The 18,660-nt window shown below is 32.7% G+C and overlaps 1 protein-coding gene across 1 annotated transcript; it reads left to right on the forward strand.

Moving 5' to 3' along the window:
• Positions 1-1,567: 1,567 nt before the first annotated feature.
• LOTGIDRAFT_135405 (hypothetical protein) lies at positions 1,568-10,944 on the forward strand (the record flags this gene model as incomplete). Its single annotated transcript, XM_009069010.1, has 18 exons — positions 1,568-1,618; positions 1,887-1,976; positions 3,332-3,479; positions 3,671-3,747; positions 3,945-4,035; positions 4,478-4,648; positions 4,762-4,872; positions 5,098-5,252; positions 5,517-5,583; positions 5,865-5,967; positions 6,229-6,409; positions 7,082-7,186; positions 7,677-7,826; positions 8,664-8,760; positions 9,113-9,232; positions 9,463-9,647; positions 9,922-10,124; positions 10,461-10,944. 18 exons carry the CDS (start codon positions 1,568-1,570, stop codon positions 10,942-10,944), a joined length of 2,589 nt encoding a protein of 862 aa, XP_009067258.1.
• Positions 10,945-18,660: the final 7,716 nt, after the last annotated feature.

Consider the following 18,660-nt stretch of genomic DNA (forward strand, 5'->3'; position numbering starts at 1 on the left):
GCGATTCACCATATTTGTTCAAATTTTTTTGAATCATAAAATTTTAATTGTCCTTAGAGAATTTGTATGTGTCACTGCTTGTAGACTGATTTTGAGCCCCTGCAATTTTGTTTCCATATTTTACTAAGATTTAACTCATTTTTGATGACTTAATTCCAGCTTGTACTAATTGTATCTGGCTGTACATCAGAGCATTGCAGGGCTAATAAGCTACCCTGAATCATCATCATTTGATTGCAGTAATTCAATATTCATTTACTTTCAGTCAGATACAAGAAGATGAATTAAGTTTTTTTGATTTAGACATCACCTACTATATAGAACCAATTGTTAGTGTATTAAACACAGATATTTTAAACAAGTCAGAACTAGTACAACAAGGTGTTCTACAAGTGTTAGGTTTCTGTCTTCATGATTTGGAACTTGTCAGGTAGGTATTCAATAATTGCAGGATCAGGTGTTACTATAAAAATTAAAAGATTAAGATAATAGTAACATTAAAAGATTAAGAAAAAGTGATGATACTAGACTCAATTCTTAAAGGGTAAAATTAGTCAGAGGGTAGTTAGGTGAATTTAACTCATCTCAAGTTGATTCACATAGCTGAAAGTGAATAAAACGTTCAATAAATGTATCACTCATAACAATTCTTTTATTTTTTTAAATTCGATATTTTCTGGGAGTTTAAAATCAAATAACGTGTGCAATGGATAGAAAATGTTGTTCTCTTTACCTAGCCATTTAACTTCGTTTATGCTTTTAGGTTGATCAGTGTAGAAAGTCAAAAGAATTTATTAATAAATGTGTGTAAATGTCTTAAGATGGCAGAAGACAAAGCAACTAGTACAAGAGGACTGTGGATTTTATCAAAACAAAATATTCATCCTGATTTAATAGTACAAGAGGTAGCAATGTTTCTAATAATCTTCTCTCCTGATATTGTCAATCTTGACTGACGGTTAAGTAATTATTATGGAGGAAACTTCAGACAAGATTGAAAAAAAATTTAACAAGTGCAAAATAAAGTAATTTTTAAATGTATTTGCTTATTTTTATAATTAGTAGAACATCCATTCTCTATATGTTTTCATTTGTCTTAGGATGTTATGACAACTCGTCTTTTCTTGAGACTCTGTCATATATAAAAAAACATATAGGTAATTCCTAGTTTGAAGTATTTTCGAAGGAATTATGCGATTTTTTTTTACATTTCTAGTATTTCTGAAGAATATTTACAAATATTCATGACCTAAATTAACCCCTTGAAAATGGCAAATCTAACCCTATAATCTAATTGTTGTACAATTATAATTCCAGTTGGAAATGATTATCTCCAGTATAAGTCATTGTCTAACTAAATGGAAAGGCCAAGCTCAAACTATAGAATATGAAGCTGTCAATGCTATAGCAAGGTAATGAATATTGGTTTTATTGCTCTCTTTGTAAGCAAACAAATTTCAACATTTTGGCTGAGCTACTTTATAAGTCAGTTAGAATGTATATGTATATAATATATATTTTTGCTTCAAGGTTAAATATACAAGCTGGTAAAGAAATGAATAATAAGATGAAATGGGAAAAGATATGTTTTAGTTTATTAATACACCCTTCTTGTAAAGTGAGAGAAAAGGCTTTGATAACACTAGAGAAAGGATGTGAACAGGGCATCAATAAAACTACTTTGAAGGAAATCATTCCTGAGTTTAAATCTGTAAGTCTTCTGATTATTTTTTACCAAAAAAGAATGAAGCACATGATTCTAAGAAAATGGGAAAAAATCAACATGCATGCCTCTTGTCGAATGACTATGTTTTGTATAATAGAATTTGTTCTAGCTTATGTGATTGAAATTGCCTGTAACTTAGCTTATATTTCTTTCTTTGTAGAAAATTTCTGGTGAATTAAAGAAGTTATTCAATAACAATGAACAGTTTGTTTTAAAAGTCTGGTGCTTTCTTGTCAAGTATTTTGGCGAGGTTAGTTAGATATTATCAAGTGATATAATAATTGTTTATATCTTAATCACTTCTCATTTAAAACATGCCTATTTATTTCTCAAGAGGGGCTAAAGACTAGTGTTGAAACGGTTAATCAGTTAACTGATTTCGGGTAGTATTTCACGGGTAACCGGGTCTGATTTGAGATTGTCGGTTAACTGTCAATTTTATAAGAAGTAAAAAGAGAGCAATTTTGACAGAAAATTTCTCACTGTATGAGTCTTTAAGCTGTTTTCTTTAGTAAATAAACATCTTTATTGATTGAATAATTAAGATAAATAAATCATGATAGGGTATCAATTATCAAAACACTAACGAGTTGCAAGTATTGTGGTCAAGATTATCAAGCCTCTTTTTGATATAAGTTCAACTAATTATTTGTGGATAATCGCGTCACGATGGTCTTAGTATGTCGACAGTCGCCGTGTGCATCGTTATGTTAATTAAGTTAAACAAATAAGCACTGTAGCACTGTAATCATTATCAGACGTTTGGCATACGCCACGGTTCGTTGAATCTTGTTATTATTTTTATTATTTCATTCTGGTACGAGTTGCTTAGAATAAAACAGTTATAAAGATCGTATTACTTTTTACTCTCCTCTAATTGACTGTTTGTTTCTTCTTGCCTGTCAATCAGCTTCAAGCTTATTGATATTCATGAGTTCGCATTCATTGAAACAATTGTTTTATACCAGTTGTGGAACCAGTACACTGATTCGCAGCAACTTCAATGAGATACACTCATTACACTGAACCCGCAACTGGTATAAAAACCTTTGATCTGTTAAGAGACTGTAGCAATGGGTGAGAATGGCGCCAGTCCGTCTGAGCTCTGTCAGACCTGCTCGTAATCTTACATTGAAGCAGTAAGGTTTGGTTGTTTGGTATCTGTCGATTTGTACCAACAAATCGCAGGGAACTGGCCAAAATCTTCCTGGGTACTCATTTACATTTACTCTAGTTAACTGTGAGTTACCGCCGCAAATGCGGTTTTTGACTCCTTTTATAATCTATAGTAATTAACCGGGTAACAAACGGTTATTGCCGACGATTACCCGTAAAATTCACTAACCGTTTCAACACTGCTAAAGACATGTCTCTTTTTTGAACAATGATTCCTTTTTTTCGATTTTAAGCTAACAAATATAAATAGTGTGAAAAATATTTTCTATAATATGAAAATGGAGCCAGAAAGACTTGATATTTAGACTAGTCAGATGATTGGAACCTTGGTTCAATGTACTGGCTTTTGACTAGGTCTTGGTTAAGACTATTATGTTTTTTTTAACTTACTTAATAACTAAAGTTTGTTTGGTACCTGGTATGTTGTAGGAACTACATCAAGGAAGTTTTATTAACAGTCTGTTACCACTAGTTGAAATGGGCTTTAAAACTTTAGAGCCTGATGTTAAACTCATGTCTTTCAAAGCCTGGAAGGAATTGATTAATAATTTTGCCATGAATCCAAGTAAGTATGCATGTTAACTGAAATTCAAGAGATTTTGAAAGTTAGATATGAAACTAAAGGTTGTATGTATTTTTAATGAATTTTTATACTGTTCATCCTATTATATGATTATTTTTGTTTATTTATAGGTATCATTAGTGATCCAAGACGTGTCAAATTAATCATGCAGGTTTTTAAAGTCAATAATGCTAAGGTGGAAATAGTTGCAAGAGAGAAGTTTGAAACATGGATATATTACATCTGTAAATTAGGTGTTAAAGCATCAGTTAATTTTGATCAGGTAAATGTTACTTTGATGTATGGATTTCCTTGGAGATGGATATGATGGTAGCGAAAAGCATTTGTATGATATTTGTGATTGTCATTTGAGAAATTTAGGAATGCCATCAAAAGCCTAAGATGCACTTATGATTTCAAGTGACTCACCAGATACACTTAGTTAAACTAGAAAATTTAAATTTATTTTGTCTTCAATAGGTTGTGGTGCCATTGTTACAATTCTGTACTGGTGGTAATAAGTTAAATACCTCAACATCATTCATATCCACACCAACTACACCTAGATTTGGTATGTAGTTCTATCTATAATTCTATATAGTAGAATAACGGTCAGTTAACACCTTAATTCTAAAGACATCTTTAAAACTTACCATAACAAATTTCCAATAGGTCAACATTACGATATACAACTCAGTTCACTTGCCATCTCAATTGAACTTAAAGCAGCCAGATTAGATGTTTGACTGGTATTTAGGTTGGGTATTATCAAAATGCAACTTTTTTACTTTCAATCCAGTTCTCTCTTGTCAGTGACACAGGTTCGTTGGAGAGGCTGACATATCAAGCGTATCAACTGAAACCTTGTGTGCTCCATGTGTAAGATCATTTGATATTTTGAACAGCAAAATTTGTTGACTAATGCCACTATCAAGACAAAATTCCATCTATAAGCTTATATTAAGTCTAAATTAGGAATAGTATGACAAACCCCTATTCATTTTAAATTTCAGGTGTTAAAAACACCCCCATTTCAATAGTTAGTCCTACGACACCTAGATTGAGTATTACATCAACACCATCACAGTTACCTACCTTTAAAACTCTCCAGTTGAAAGGAGTAGAAATACTTGCACAAATCCTTGGCATGTCTAACTACAACTACACTACAGGTGAGCTTTCAAGTTTTATCAATTAATAAAGTTTTTGTCTAATTAAATGAATGTGTTATCAATATTACGACTTACTGCTTTAAGTTTGAATACTCGACAAAAATATATGAAATTTTGTATTTCAGATGTAACTATGCCTGATATTATATCCAGTCCTATGTTCTTCCTGAAACAGTCAAGCGTTTTAATCTCCTGTTTAAGAGAGTTAGTTATGAGCCTTGGCAATGAAATACCAGGTAATTTATTTAAGTATTGGTATTAATGCATGTTGAAAGTCTGCATTTGACAAGCATCTGAGGATGTTTTATTGGACATCAAATTAATTTTATTATCTTCAATGAAATTAACGATTTGAGACCAGTAGTGCATACATGTTCAAAAGTATATATACAGCTTCATTATAAAATATTCACAAATATTCTGTGACAATCATCTGAATGAATCTTTTTTTGGTATTTTAGAAGATCTTTTGCTAGCAACCTGGAGTGCTCTAGTTGGACATGTTAATGTAGCTGTGGATATCACACCTAAATCAGATCATAGAGAAATGTTCTCTTATTTTCTTAGCCAGTTTCAGTTTATAGCTCTAGTAGAAAATATCGCGCATTTACTGCTGGTAAGTTTGCATGTGGTTATCTAATTATCGAATTAAATTTCTCTGGATATTTTAATCTATGTATATTTTTGATATATCATGCTTTTCTGGAGGTGCATCCGAGTACTTTTTTTTAGATTTATTAAAAAACTTTGCATTTAAATATTTAAATAATAATACAGTTGTTTCTCTTGATATACAGACATTTGTCAGTGAATGATACTTTCTGTATATATGTGAAAGTTAGAAAATGTAAAAATGAAATATATATTTTGTTAATTCTAGAGGATGTTTGATTCAGTATGTAATATACCATTAAAAGTTTTATCATCTAATGTATATAGTGTAGGTAGTGGTGAAATTATGGTAAATATTTTGTTTTATCTTCTTTATATTTTTAAATGCATTAGCAAAACCATCATCAGGTTGCATGAATATTAAGTTAGCACATAGTATTTTATTGCTCGGTAATTAATATCGAGAAGATTTGTTGTATGAACATTTTTTAAAGACTGCTTATAACATTGATCAGAAATTCTACAATTCTAGTTTTTGTGCACTTGTACTAATATAAAAGATTTAGTGTAAAATGATATTATTTGTAATTATTTGATATTTATTATTATGTAAAAGTGGGACATAATATTGATGTATTCTTTCAGGGAACGCCTGCTTTGTTTTTATGTGAAATTTTACTCTCACCCATATTAATGCAGTCTTTAGCTCAAAATGAAAGGTAAAATATTTCCGTTTACATGTTGCGATGGTAGGGCGGACATGCCCACCAAATATTATCTTTTCGGGCAGACAAGTAGTGTATTTGCATTCTCCTGCCTTCGGTGCTTGGTGTCCTGCTTCACCAGATGTCTCATCCCTTCAAAATGTTCTGTGAGAACGACATTTAAAACAATTAGAACGGGATAAAGTTACCTTATTCACTAGTTCTTCAAATTCTTTGAGAATCTGAGGTTGAAGTAATTATATCTAATCATTTCAGGTATATGACTATATATGGTAAACTAGTAAATTGTGGTTTTACTATAACTACTGGTACCCTACAGTTTAGTCAGAGTGTAGTAGATATCATAGACAGACACAGTCAGTATTTACCTAATATAGAGTCACTGTGGAGGTTGTGGAGCGTCATAGCCAATAGACTTTTAGAACATATTATCAAGGTAGTTTTTCCATTGATTATAGAATTAATGTCAAGTAAAGTGATATAGTTTATTTTGTGGTCATTAGAAATGATGTGCTTAATTCATTTACTGTACAAAATTTAGATTGACATCTAGACACAGTTGTTATAAGGTTCTGTCCTGTATGATTTGTTAGGAGCCGCGGTGGCTCAGTGAGTTAGAAACTTGCTCGCTAACCTGAAGGTCCAGGGTTCAATCCCGGCATAGGTCGAGATAATACCTTTGAATTTTTCAACCCGGTTTCTCCCTGTTAGTGATGCAGGTAAGAGGGGCTTACATGGATAAAGCGTCTAGTCGTTCAGATGGGACAATAAACCGAGGCCCCGTATGCTACAGGCTGTGCACGTTAAAGATCCCTCGACAGTTTGAAGTCGAAAAAGAGCAGGCTAATGCTGCTGTCCTGGCAAAATTTCCCTCATCGCACCCTGCATGGCGTTGCCTGGCTTCATTTGCCCACATGGTGCAGAAAAGTAGAAAGTAAAACTCCATTCAATTCATTTCATTTTTATGATTTGTTCTTCACCACAGACCCATTGAAGAACATTTAACAAATGTGGCCTTGAAGGGGCATTCATTGGACATCTAACAGAGTTGAGCAAAAGTACAGGTATGCAGTATACACATAATCTATCTATGTATGTTATGTTTCAGACTAGTGAAATTAATCAAGGAGATTCACTGGAGTATGATTTTACCTGTTTATATACAGCTCTTATATTACCTATTAAACATAAAATAGGTTCAAAAGTTTCACAGGTATGTTATAAAACAATGATTTTTCAGCTTTACTATTATTTATCAAACGTATAGGTCCAATATCATGTAGTGAGATTTAGTTTACAAATATTTATAGAATTTTATTTAATTGGTTATGGAATTTTGATGAATTGGTCTTGTCTCTTGAAATCTATACAGAAATGTTCCATCTGGCTTTTCAGTCAGAACAATAGGTAATTGACAAGGTGCTTTGTGAGTTCAATTGAATAGGACATTCTATTGATATATTTGGGTTATAAAACTGGATTATTAAACAAATATTCAACCCCTGCCATGCTACTTTAAAAAATGTTACTAAGGAAAATTGAGACAAGCAAAACAATTCTGATAACCAACAAATCTTGTCCAAAGCAAGACGAATTCAATAATAGTATAGTAAAAGACTCCTTAATAGAGAAGTACTAAACTCATGAATGATATTATTAGTTCTCATCTTAGTTCTAACCTTATAATGTATCATATATTTCAGGCTGTATGTAAGTCAGTAATGAAGACTTGGTCAGATCTCTACAGATGTTTCAGTAGACAAGCTGCATTAGTCACTACAGCTGAGGATAATGTGGTTTGTGAAGATTTCTGCTCTCGTATTATTAACAGTCTATCAACAGAAGAATTTAAGGTTTGTTACCTATTTTGAATTAACTTGGAACAACGAAGTTGCCAGAATTGGTTACAAGGCTTTTTTATATGCCCACATCTCTCTATGTGGACGTATAATGTCGCCACCCCTGTCCATCTGCCCGTCGGTCGGCCCGTCTGACCGTCAACATATGCTTGTAAACGCTCTAAAAACTAGATTTTCTGATTGAATCAAATGAAAGTCGGTATGCGTATACATATTCTTAAAACGAAGCTCAAGTTTGAATTTGAGCTATTTTCTAAAAACTAGAGAGTTTGAAGGAATCAAATGAAATTTGGTATGTGCATACATATTCAAGAAACGAGGGTCCATCGGTCCGTCCGTTTGTCAACATTTGCTTGTAAACGCTCTAAAAACTAGATTTTTTGATGGAATCAAATGAAATTCATACATATTCATTAAATGAAGATCAAGATCGAATTTGAGCTATTTTCGACCGTTAGAAGCAGACTTATTGCCCTTGCCCCAAAATCTTGAATATTTTCCATCTGCATGCCGTGGTAGGCGTATATGGCTGTGGTCCACTATCTTTATCTTATAATTGGGTCTGATGGTTAAATTTTGTTCCATGTGCTTCATGTTAGGTGGTGCAACATGATAAAAGTATTTTGCTGTTCAAATTGGATAAAAAAAAAGTTCAACATGCTACCTGCTTTTAGTAGCGCAAACTATACAGTGACGTCAGATGTAAAACTCAATTTTGATTCAATATTTTGAGTTTTGTTTAACAAATATGGCCAGACAATGACCGACCAGAAAATCTTTTCTTAAACTACGATCAGAAAAATATGTCATTACAATGTGTTTTTATAGGAGCCCAGCTTGATTGACTTCATAGTACAAGTTTTACTAGTGGTGCTAGATTGTGTTAATTTCTCAGCATTATCTGGTGCTACAGCCTTTAATCTAACAGGTAATCTTGTGCCATTGTCAGGAGGGGCATTTTAGAAGAAGTACTTTTTTTTTCACAATGCTAAGTGAGAGATCACAATATTTTCTTCATATTTAATTCAGACATTAACATGAGGCATCACATATTATCTCAAAAGATTAGTAAACTATGAACAAATTCATTGATTCTATTAAAAAATGATCCTTGATGAATTGCTTTTAGTAAACGTAACAAAATGTGATTTTCTTTTAGTTAATGTGACATTAAAATGAAACCTTGTGTGCTACAGGCTTATGCTTTAAAGATTCCTCGATAGTTGGAAATCAAATATAGAGAGGCTAACAAAAAAAAGATATAATTTCATTTATTACAGGAAGTTTCAGTCCTGGTAAACGTTGGATGAAACATAAACAGAAACCACTAGAAAATCTCCACTCCTTCCTCCATTTATTCACCGATTTGTTAAATAACTCAATAGATATAGCTGAACATAGTGTTACCTTCTTTTCTAAACAGGTATGTACATATGGAGAAATGACTGGGTGTATGTTTGTATGAATTGCCATCAGCATTTAATTGTATTCTATAGTGAAGGCTGGCAGCTAATTCTTAAATTGCAACTGAGATATCACATCCCATGGTTGCCATGAACTTTCTTGAAAAATCTAATTCTTGGTAGTCTTCTTGGTGATCGTTTTTCATGTTTTATTTTTCAGAAATCAGCTCTCTCTGTTACAGTTGCCATCAATGGTTTAGTGGATATAGTAACAACAATGGTTACCCATACCACTAATTCTAATATTATCTCTAATATGTTTCATAAAATAGCAGAACCAGTATCACGACTTTATAGTTCTAGTACTAATAAAAATGGTACTAAATTATACACATCTGCATTCTATCAAAAGGTAATTCTTCATTCCTGAATACATGTATTAACCTGAATAAAGAAGCAAGCCCTAAAAGCTTGCTACTAATTTATAATTTGATATTTGGATGACTCAGTGGATAAGGATATTGATCAACAATTTCTGCAATTTGATTTATGTTATGCAGGAATTTTGTTCCAGGAAAAGTCTTCAAAGCACCCATATTAAAATATTAAAGAAGAATTATTAGAATACTAAAGAAGCCTCTAATGTTGTGACAAAGAATTTGAAAAAATCTTTTAATTTGTTATAGTTAGAGAAGTTATGGTTAGATATATCCACTTGTTTACAAAGTCGATATACCAGTATATATGATTCAGACTTCCTAGCAAAAATATCAACTTTATTAGAGGCAACTTTCTTACACCCTAGACGGCCTATTAAAAATCAAACTATACTGTTCTGGAATACTACATTCAGCAAGTCTTCTACATTGACTTATCCTGATAATCTCAAGTAAGTAGGAAAAGTCCTAGCTATACAACTTGTAAAGTCACCATTCAATAACTGACCAAGACAGTCAAATTTACTGTGCAATAGATAGTTGACCTTTACAATTGCTACAAGAAGAATAGTACCTAAATAGAGTTTCGGTAAGCTTTTTTATAATCTTCGTATATATAAATACATAATTATCACTTGAAAATTATCTTTGATTTATATTAAATTTCTTGTTTGGGATTGGATAAATTTTTATCACTTAATTTGAATTAGATTTTGTGACTAACCCATTAAATGTATAACTACTTTCGTTTTCACCTTTATGATTAAGAATATATTTTCATCTTGTAGAAAGGTACTGGTTAAAGTAAAAGAAAAGACACCAATAAATTTACCAGGATGGGTAAATGTAGAAACAACTATTATAGATGATACACCTGTTAGCCAGTCTCAGTTCAGTCAGGTAAATATAGAAACAACTATTATAGATGATACACCTGTTAGCCAGTCTCAGTTCAGTCAGGTAAATATAGAAACAACTATTATAGATGATACACCTGTTAGCCAGTCACAGTTCAGTCAGGTAAATATAGAAACAACTATTATAGATGATACATCTGTAAGCCAGTCTCAGTTCAGTCAGGTAATTATAGAAACAACTATTATAGATGATACACCTGTTAGCCAGTCTCAGTTCAGACAGGTAAATATAGAAACAATTATTATAGATGATACACCTGTTAGCCAGTCACAGTTCAGTCAGGTAAATATAGAAACAACTATTATAGATGATACACCTGTTAGCCAGTCTCAGTTCAGTCAGGTAAATATATAAACAACTATCATAGATGATACACCTGTTAGCCAGTCTCTGTTCAGTCAGGTAAATATAGAAACAACTATTATAGATGATACACCTGTTAGCCAGTCTCAGTTCAGTCAGGTAAATATAGAAACAACTATTATAGATGATACACCTGTTAGCCAGTCTCAGTTCAGACGGGTAAATATAGAAACAACTATTATAGATGATACACCTGTTAGCCAGTCTCAGTTCAGTCAAGTAATTATAGAAACAACTATTATAGATGATACACTTGTTAGCCTGTCTCAGTTCAGTCAGGTAAATATATAAACAACTATTATAGATGATACACCTGTTAGCCAGTCCTTGTTCAGTCAGGTAATTATATAAACAACTATTATAGATGATACACTTGTTAGCCAGTCTCAGTTCAGTCAGGTAATTATAGAAACAACTATTATAGATGATAGGTAATTATAGAAACAACTATTATAGATGATACACCTGTTAGCCAGTCTCTGTTCAGTCAGGTAAATATAGAAACAACTATTATAGATGATACACCTGTTAGCCAGTCTCAGTTCAGTCAGGTAAATATAGAAACAACTATTATAGATGATACACCTGTTAGCCAGTCTCAGTTCAGACGGGTAAATATAGAAACAACTATTATAGATGATACACCTGTTAGCCAGTCTCAGTTCAGTCAGGTAAATATAGAAACAACTATTATGGATGATACACCTGTTAGCCAGTCTCAGTTCAGTCAGGTAAATATAGAAACAATTATTATAGATGATACACCTGTTAGCCAGTCTCAGTTCAGTCGGGTAAATATAGAAACAATTATTATAGATGATACACCTGTTAGCCAGTCTCAGTTCAGTCGGGTAAATATAGAAACAATTATTATAGATGATACACCTGTTAGCCAGTCTCAGTTCAGTCAGGTAAATATAGAAACAACTATTATAGATGATACACCTGTTAGCCAGTCTCAGTTCAGTCAGGTAAATATAGAAACAACTATTATAGATGATACACCTGTTAGCCAGTCTCAGTTCAGTCGGGTAAATACAGAAACAATATTATAAATAATATCTACTACTATTAGACAAGTTGATTGTACAAGATTGTTATATTGAATTGAAAGTTATTCAATACATGAGTTCTGAAGATCATAGTCCTTCGCATAACTACAATTTCAAATTTCAATCGGGTTTTCCATCTTCCTTTGAATATTTTTTAGATGGATGCTCCTGAACCCCATCTACCTGGTATGCCCTCGCCTCACAAATTACGTGGCAGTTTTCTGAATAAAGCTGTATCTCCCAACATTAAACATTCTCCTTTAAAACATCCTACCCATGATACCAAACCTGTTAATTCAGCCAAGAAAAAGCTAGCTATTGATGGTCTCACTAACAACGTAAGTCTTCTTTAGTAGATTTTGCCGAATTCTACATTGATATAATAAAGAATAAAACAATGAATACAAAAGGAAGTGCACATTAGACAATGTGACGATGGAAATAGCAGACAGGTGTTTATTATAATATCAAACTATTGTTTTGTTAACCCTTGATAAATGGTCATGATATTAACTTGACTTGCAGACTCTTGTTTTAAATCAATAGATATAAAATAATAAATCATGCCAGCACATGACTTATTTTCACACATAGTTTTGGAATCAGTTTTTCCCCTTAAAAAGTATGCATTAATACATTCAGCTGAATCTACTGTAATACTATATGACCATTTGTCAAGTGTTTCAACTCTGAAGTACCTGTTTCACTAGTGTACTGGTAGCATATTCCCTCCTACTAGAAGAATATAATGACTTTATCTGAGATTTACCATTGTTTCTAGGACTATGTTGTGATTCAAGCATCACCAAAGAAACCTCGTATTTTGACAGAGCATCAGAAAGAAGCTTTGAAAGAAAAACGGTGAGTATAGGATCAAAGACAATAGATACAATTTCAGAATCAATTATGTATGGGTGTTGATATTAAAGGGAAGTAAAATGATACTCAAGATACAGTAGTTGAAAAGTGCTGTATAATATAAATATATAAATGTTCTGTTGATAATTTCAGATTGATACCAGTTATGTATAATAATTTAGACCAATCTCAATCATTAGATATATCAATACTACAACATTTTAATACACAAAGTCAATCTCAACCAGGGTAAGTATACTAGACTTTCTATTCGTATATAAGATCTCTTTGCACCTATCAGTATATTCATCTTGTCTTCTGCTTGACATTTCATGTTATTATTAAAAGTTGTCTTTAAAATATGTACAATGATTGTACTACTATCCTTTTAATTTTAAGCTGCAGCATGAAGATGAAAAGTGCCATTCAATAATGGTGTATTAGTACGATGATGTATAATCTGGTTATTTTGAATCTGAACCATGTTTCACGATATCTTAAAGATCTTTTAAGAATACAGCAGTTTGATTCCTTTATATAGCTAGATTTATAATTGATAGTTTCTCACCTATAAGATGACTGCAAGACTAATCATTTTACGTTCAGATTTTGTAAAATTAGCTGATGATTATAATCAGTTTGTTATATTTTATTTCTAGTTCTGTTATAGAAGTTGAACCATCACAATGTAGTGAGGAAGTAATAGTGATACCTTCGAGTCAGTCCGAGTCAAGCCAACAAACGGTATGTAATATGTTTCAACTGGCCTTCATTTTTATGTCTACAAGGTAATAGTGTTTTATTGTGTTCATTTACTGATTAATAATAACAACTTGAATTGGGTCGTAACTTTTGACAAATATCATGATGATTTGTTGTAGAATGAAGAGAAAATAAAATCACTAGAAAATTCTACCAAACTTGCTGAAGATGATACAGCAGAGTTTAAACAACCAACTCATGGTAGAAGAAGATCTGTTCGATTTTCATGGGATGAAGATGAGATTAAATCCTCTCAAGGAAAATCTTCTAGTGAAAAGTCTCAAGATAATGAATCTAATAAAATGGTGGATTTCGTTTCACCTTTAAGTTCTAGCTTGAAACAGAATGTAGAAGGTGCCATTGGTGTTAGAACATTCGAAACTACTGGAAGTAAAAGTAGCTCATCACCAGAAGAGGTAGTAGATAAAACTGTCAAAAGTCCTGAAAAGGCTGGTTCACAAAGTATTCTCTCCTCAAGACTACCAGCTGTTGAAAGTTCGCCAAGCCCTGTGTTTGTTACTAATAAGTCATTCAGTCAGTCACCAAAACATGGTACTAAACATTCACCACAAAGAAAAGCCAGTAGTCAAGAATCAAGAAGTACTTCTAAGTCTCCCCAACAAAAATCACCATCTAAATTTAATCTAGATAGTTGGGTAGTTCGATCACCTTCAAAAGGGTTTTTACAAGATTTGGGTACTGATGACGACATTGAGGAAGCCGAAACATCCAAAATTTTATCTGAAACATTAGTAGAGGACACGCAGTCACCAACAAATTTCCAAAGATCAAATAACTTTTTGGAAAATACAAATTTATCACCCACTCCAAGTTGTAACTTATTTGAAACCTCAGAAGTAGCTTGTGTACCAGACAGTCCCGAAACTGTTCCAGATTCCACTGAACTTTTACCAAATGCTGTTGTGAAAATTCAAAAATTGACAAAAATGGATCTTAAAAAATACTCCACTGGGACAGATGACAATTCCACATCGAGTTCTGATTCAGAAATTAGGTTTATTATTAATAAAGTTGCAAATGACATTGAGGGCTCTGAAGGATTTGTCAGTAACTCAGCAAAATTGGAAAGATCAGATTCCTTAGGATTTTTTACCAAAGATAGTTGTACTGAATTGGATGATATCGCTCCCACAGATTCAGCAAGAGGAATATCTCAACTGCTTACAGCATCACAAAAAGATCAGCTGGAAAATGTCAATACTGATGACTCAATGCTATTTGGAGTGTCACAGAGTCAATGTTTCTTAAAGTCTAAAACTGCTGCAGAGAAGGATAATCAAGAGAAGGCAGTTGGGTATGACCCTACTACAGAAAATACTTTGAAAGACACAATGTCTCAAGACAGCAAGGAGAGTGAATTGAAAAGTTATAGTCAAACTCATAAAAGTAGTCAACAGTCTTCATCAAGTGATAGCCATTCAGATAGTGATTATGATCCTACAAAGGTATCAACATTTAATGAAGATCATACCAAAAATAAAAGGAAGCAAATGACTCCCAAGAAATCTCCAGCAGTTCTTACTCCACGTCGAACTCCTCGACGTCACAAGAAACGTAAACACTTTGATATAGAAGGCAAGGATGAGAAGAATGTGGCAGATTCATCAAATAAAAAATCTAAACTTGAAAGTATAATGGAAGAAAAAATGGAAATTGAAGCAGAACTGATTGAGAAGGGGAACACATCGCCTGAAAAACAGAAAACTGACTGTGAGAGTCTGCCCAATGATCTAAAACCTGACACGAAGGATGAAAGTAAAGTCACTAATGAGTTTTCTGAAGATCTACTTTCAGAGACCATGGAGTCTCAAAAAGAAGTGACAGAACAGACCCCAGAAGGCAAGAAACCAGTTAAAGAAGGAAAAAGGAAAAGTACAACAAAAGAGAAAATGGCTGTTGCCAAACGAAGATCTTCTAGGATGAATGAGGAAGGAAATAAGTCCAGGAAACAATTGGAAGAAGGCTCTCAGAAAACTGTTGGAGAGAAAATAGTGCAGAAAGACAAACCAAGTGAAAAGGAAGATAAAGAAATGGAAAAATCAAAAGATTCTGAAGATCTACAAAATATTAAGTCTTGTGTTGTTGAATTGGAAGACCCTTATGAATCAGATTTTAAAGTCAGTAGACCAACAAGAAGTCGTAGACATAAAGACAAGGATGATGTCACAGACAGCCAACAGTCTTCTCAATCCTCAACCACATCTCAAACATCCTCTAAGAAATCAAAGAGTTTAAGGACTACAAGGAAGACTTCTAATGTGTCTTCTCCAAAAACTCATAAGTTACGCTCTTCTGGGCTCGTTTTACAGACCCGAACATTGCGTGATGGTAAAACGATCACCCTGGCTAAAGTGTCACCCATAGTGAAGCGGAAAAAAGAATTGAAAAAAACTCGATCAGCTAAGAATTTAAAAGGAGAAGATAATTCAGATGCTGAAAGTGAAATTTCAATTCAAAGTGATCAAGCAAAGAAGGATATAGTGGATATGGTAAAGGAAAATACTGAAACTGATGACATTGATGAAGCAGATTCTGCCTTGGAGAAATCAGAATCTGCAGAAATTGATGTTAATAATTCAGATGTGTTCAGTAGTCTTTTGACTGGTCCTATAGTTGTGAACAATGACTCTGATGAAAGCTCAGATCGAAATATGAGTGACAATGAAAATAAAAAACCTTCAAATTCTGATGATGAGGTCACTAAATTGAAAGACATCAATGAAAATATCCCTGTCAATACAAGTAAAGATAGTGACAAAATATTAGAGAACAGCTCAGTCTTGAAGTCTATTGTTAAAGAGCAAGAAAATCTTTTGAACAAGGAGACAACTCATTCTCCCAAAAGAGATGATGAAACACCAAGGAAATTCAAACATGCCAAAAAGAGGTCACTGACGACTTTGATGAATTCAGACTCAAAGGTCATTGGATTGAACAGATTAGGCTCAAGACCACTGATGTCTGCTCGAGGATTCAATATAGTAAGACGAAGCATTCTTCAACAGCGTAGTATGACAGATAACCAGACCGAATCGAAATCGAAATCTGGCAGTTGGAGTCTAAGTGGACATTTAAGGTCTCCTTCAGCCTCCCCATCCACTGGTATATTAAAACGTCGTTTGAGCACCAATGAACTACATTCCAACTCACCATCCCCTCCCTCTAAGGTGAGCCCTATAACTTCTGTTACATTGAAAACCACTTGCTGATCAGTAGGGGAAGTTATAAGTTACATTTGTTCTTATTCAACAACATTTTATGTAATATATGTCCTTAAGAAAATGTAACTTATTAGTGGAATGAAGTATTAAATGCTTTGTTGTTAGTGGAATTTGTCTTATTTCAGCAAAGAAGAGTATCATTCGCTACTCCAATAATAGCAGGTGCTAGTCCTAGTAAAACAGTTGATAGTATTAATACTAAACCACCATCACCACTGATTACCAATACCCTTACACAAATTACATTTACTGGTAACAAGGTAGGTTTTTATCAATAAAACTGAATTTATATCTACCTCAGTCTGTAATTGTTAATACTGATAGGACAGCATAATGATGAAAATATTTTCTTTGGTGTGGTTTTAACTACCTAATATGATTGTGTAAATTGGGTTTTTTATTTAATGCAAGCTGAATATAATAGTGACTCGACAAAGGCAATCACTGAAGGACTGGAAAATTGTACAAGAACTATATGATATGAATTCTTTGTCATTGTAGTTTGCTCTTGGTTCTCCTAGTCATAGAAAAAGTAAACATTTTGAACAGGTATGGAAACTCTTTTTTCTGTATTAAATGTTATAAATTCATAGTTTTCCATTGATTAATATACACTAAGGAAAGGGTGTTCATTCATCTACATTGAAGCAAATACCTGTGTGTACAGTTGTATGGTTGATGTTATCCAATTTTTTTTAAAAATAGCTCAAAATGGATCAATTGCAGATAAATATCTTTAATGAATATTCTATAACCGTTAATCGTTTGGTAATAAAGTTATATAAAACTTGATGCAAAAAAAGTTATTTATATATTTCAGATACAAGATTCAGAGACGCCTAACAGTCAATCACAACCATATAAAAGTACAGATGAGACTGAATTAAGTGCCATGGGACCAGCTTTCCCTGATTATACAGACTGTGATGAACCTGTAGAAAAAATATTAAAACATTTAACATCTTCTGTATGGTAGGTCATTTTGTTTTTGCTTGTTAAACAATATACTTCAATAATCAAATGTACTGTTATAAGTCAGTTTCAAACTATTCTGCAGAAAAAATTACAAGTTTTAAAGGGACTTTTTATTATTGTGTTTCTTTTTTAAAATTTTTTTTTATATAAGCCCACATTATAATGTGGTCGTATATATTGACCCCTGTCCGTCCGTTTGTCTGTCTATCCACAATTGGCTTGTGAACACAATAGAGACTACAGTTTTTATCCGATTTAAATTAAATTTGGTGTGAATATTTATAATGATGAGATCTTGAACAAGTTCGAATTTTGCTATCTTTCGATGAATGTTTTTTTTAAGTTATTGCCCTTGACTCAAAATTTGTTTGTGAACACAATAGAGACTACAGTTTTCATCTGAGTTAAATGAAATTTGGTGTGATCATTTATTATGATGAGATTTTTGACAAGTACAAGTACGTTTTTTGAGTTATTGCTTGTGACTTAGGAAAACACATCAATATATGTTGGCTTGTGAACACGATAGAGGTGACAGTTTATGTCAGAATTATATTAAATTTTTTGTGTTTGATTAAATCAACAATATCTTGCACATATTATTATATTGGTGACCGCCCTTGAAAATGTATCGAGCATGGCAACCACTTATTAAAATCTTGAATATTTTAGATCTGTTCTATATCTTGAATCTTTTTTTGATGCTATGGGCTTGTTGACATCTCTTGTATCATAGATAATACTCCTATTTTTATCATTGAATTTCAGGTCTAGAGGTTTAGTACAACTAATAAAATCTAATGCTCACAATATAAATA

The sequence above is a fragment of the Lottia gigantea genome (genome assembly GCF_000327385.1).
Source record: "Lottia gigantea unplaced genomic scaffold LOTGIsca_97, whole genome shotgun sequence".
In the NCBI taxonomy this organism is placed as follows: Eukaryota; Metazoa; Mollusca; class Gastropoda; family Lottiidae; genus Lottia; species Lottia gigantea.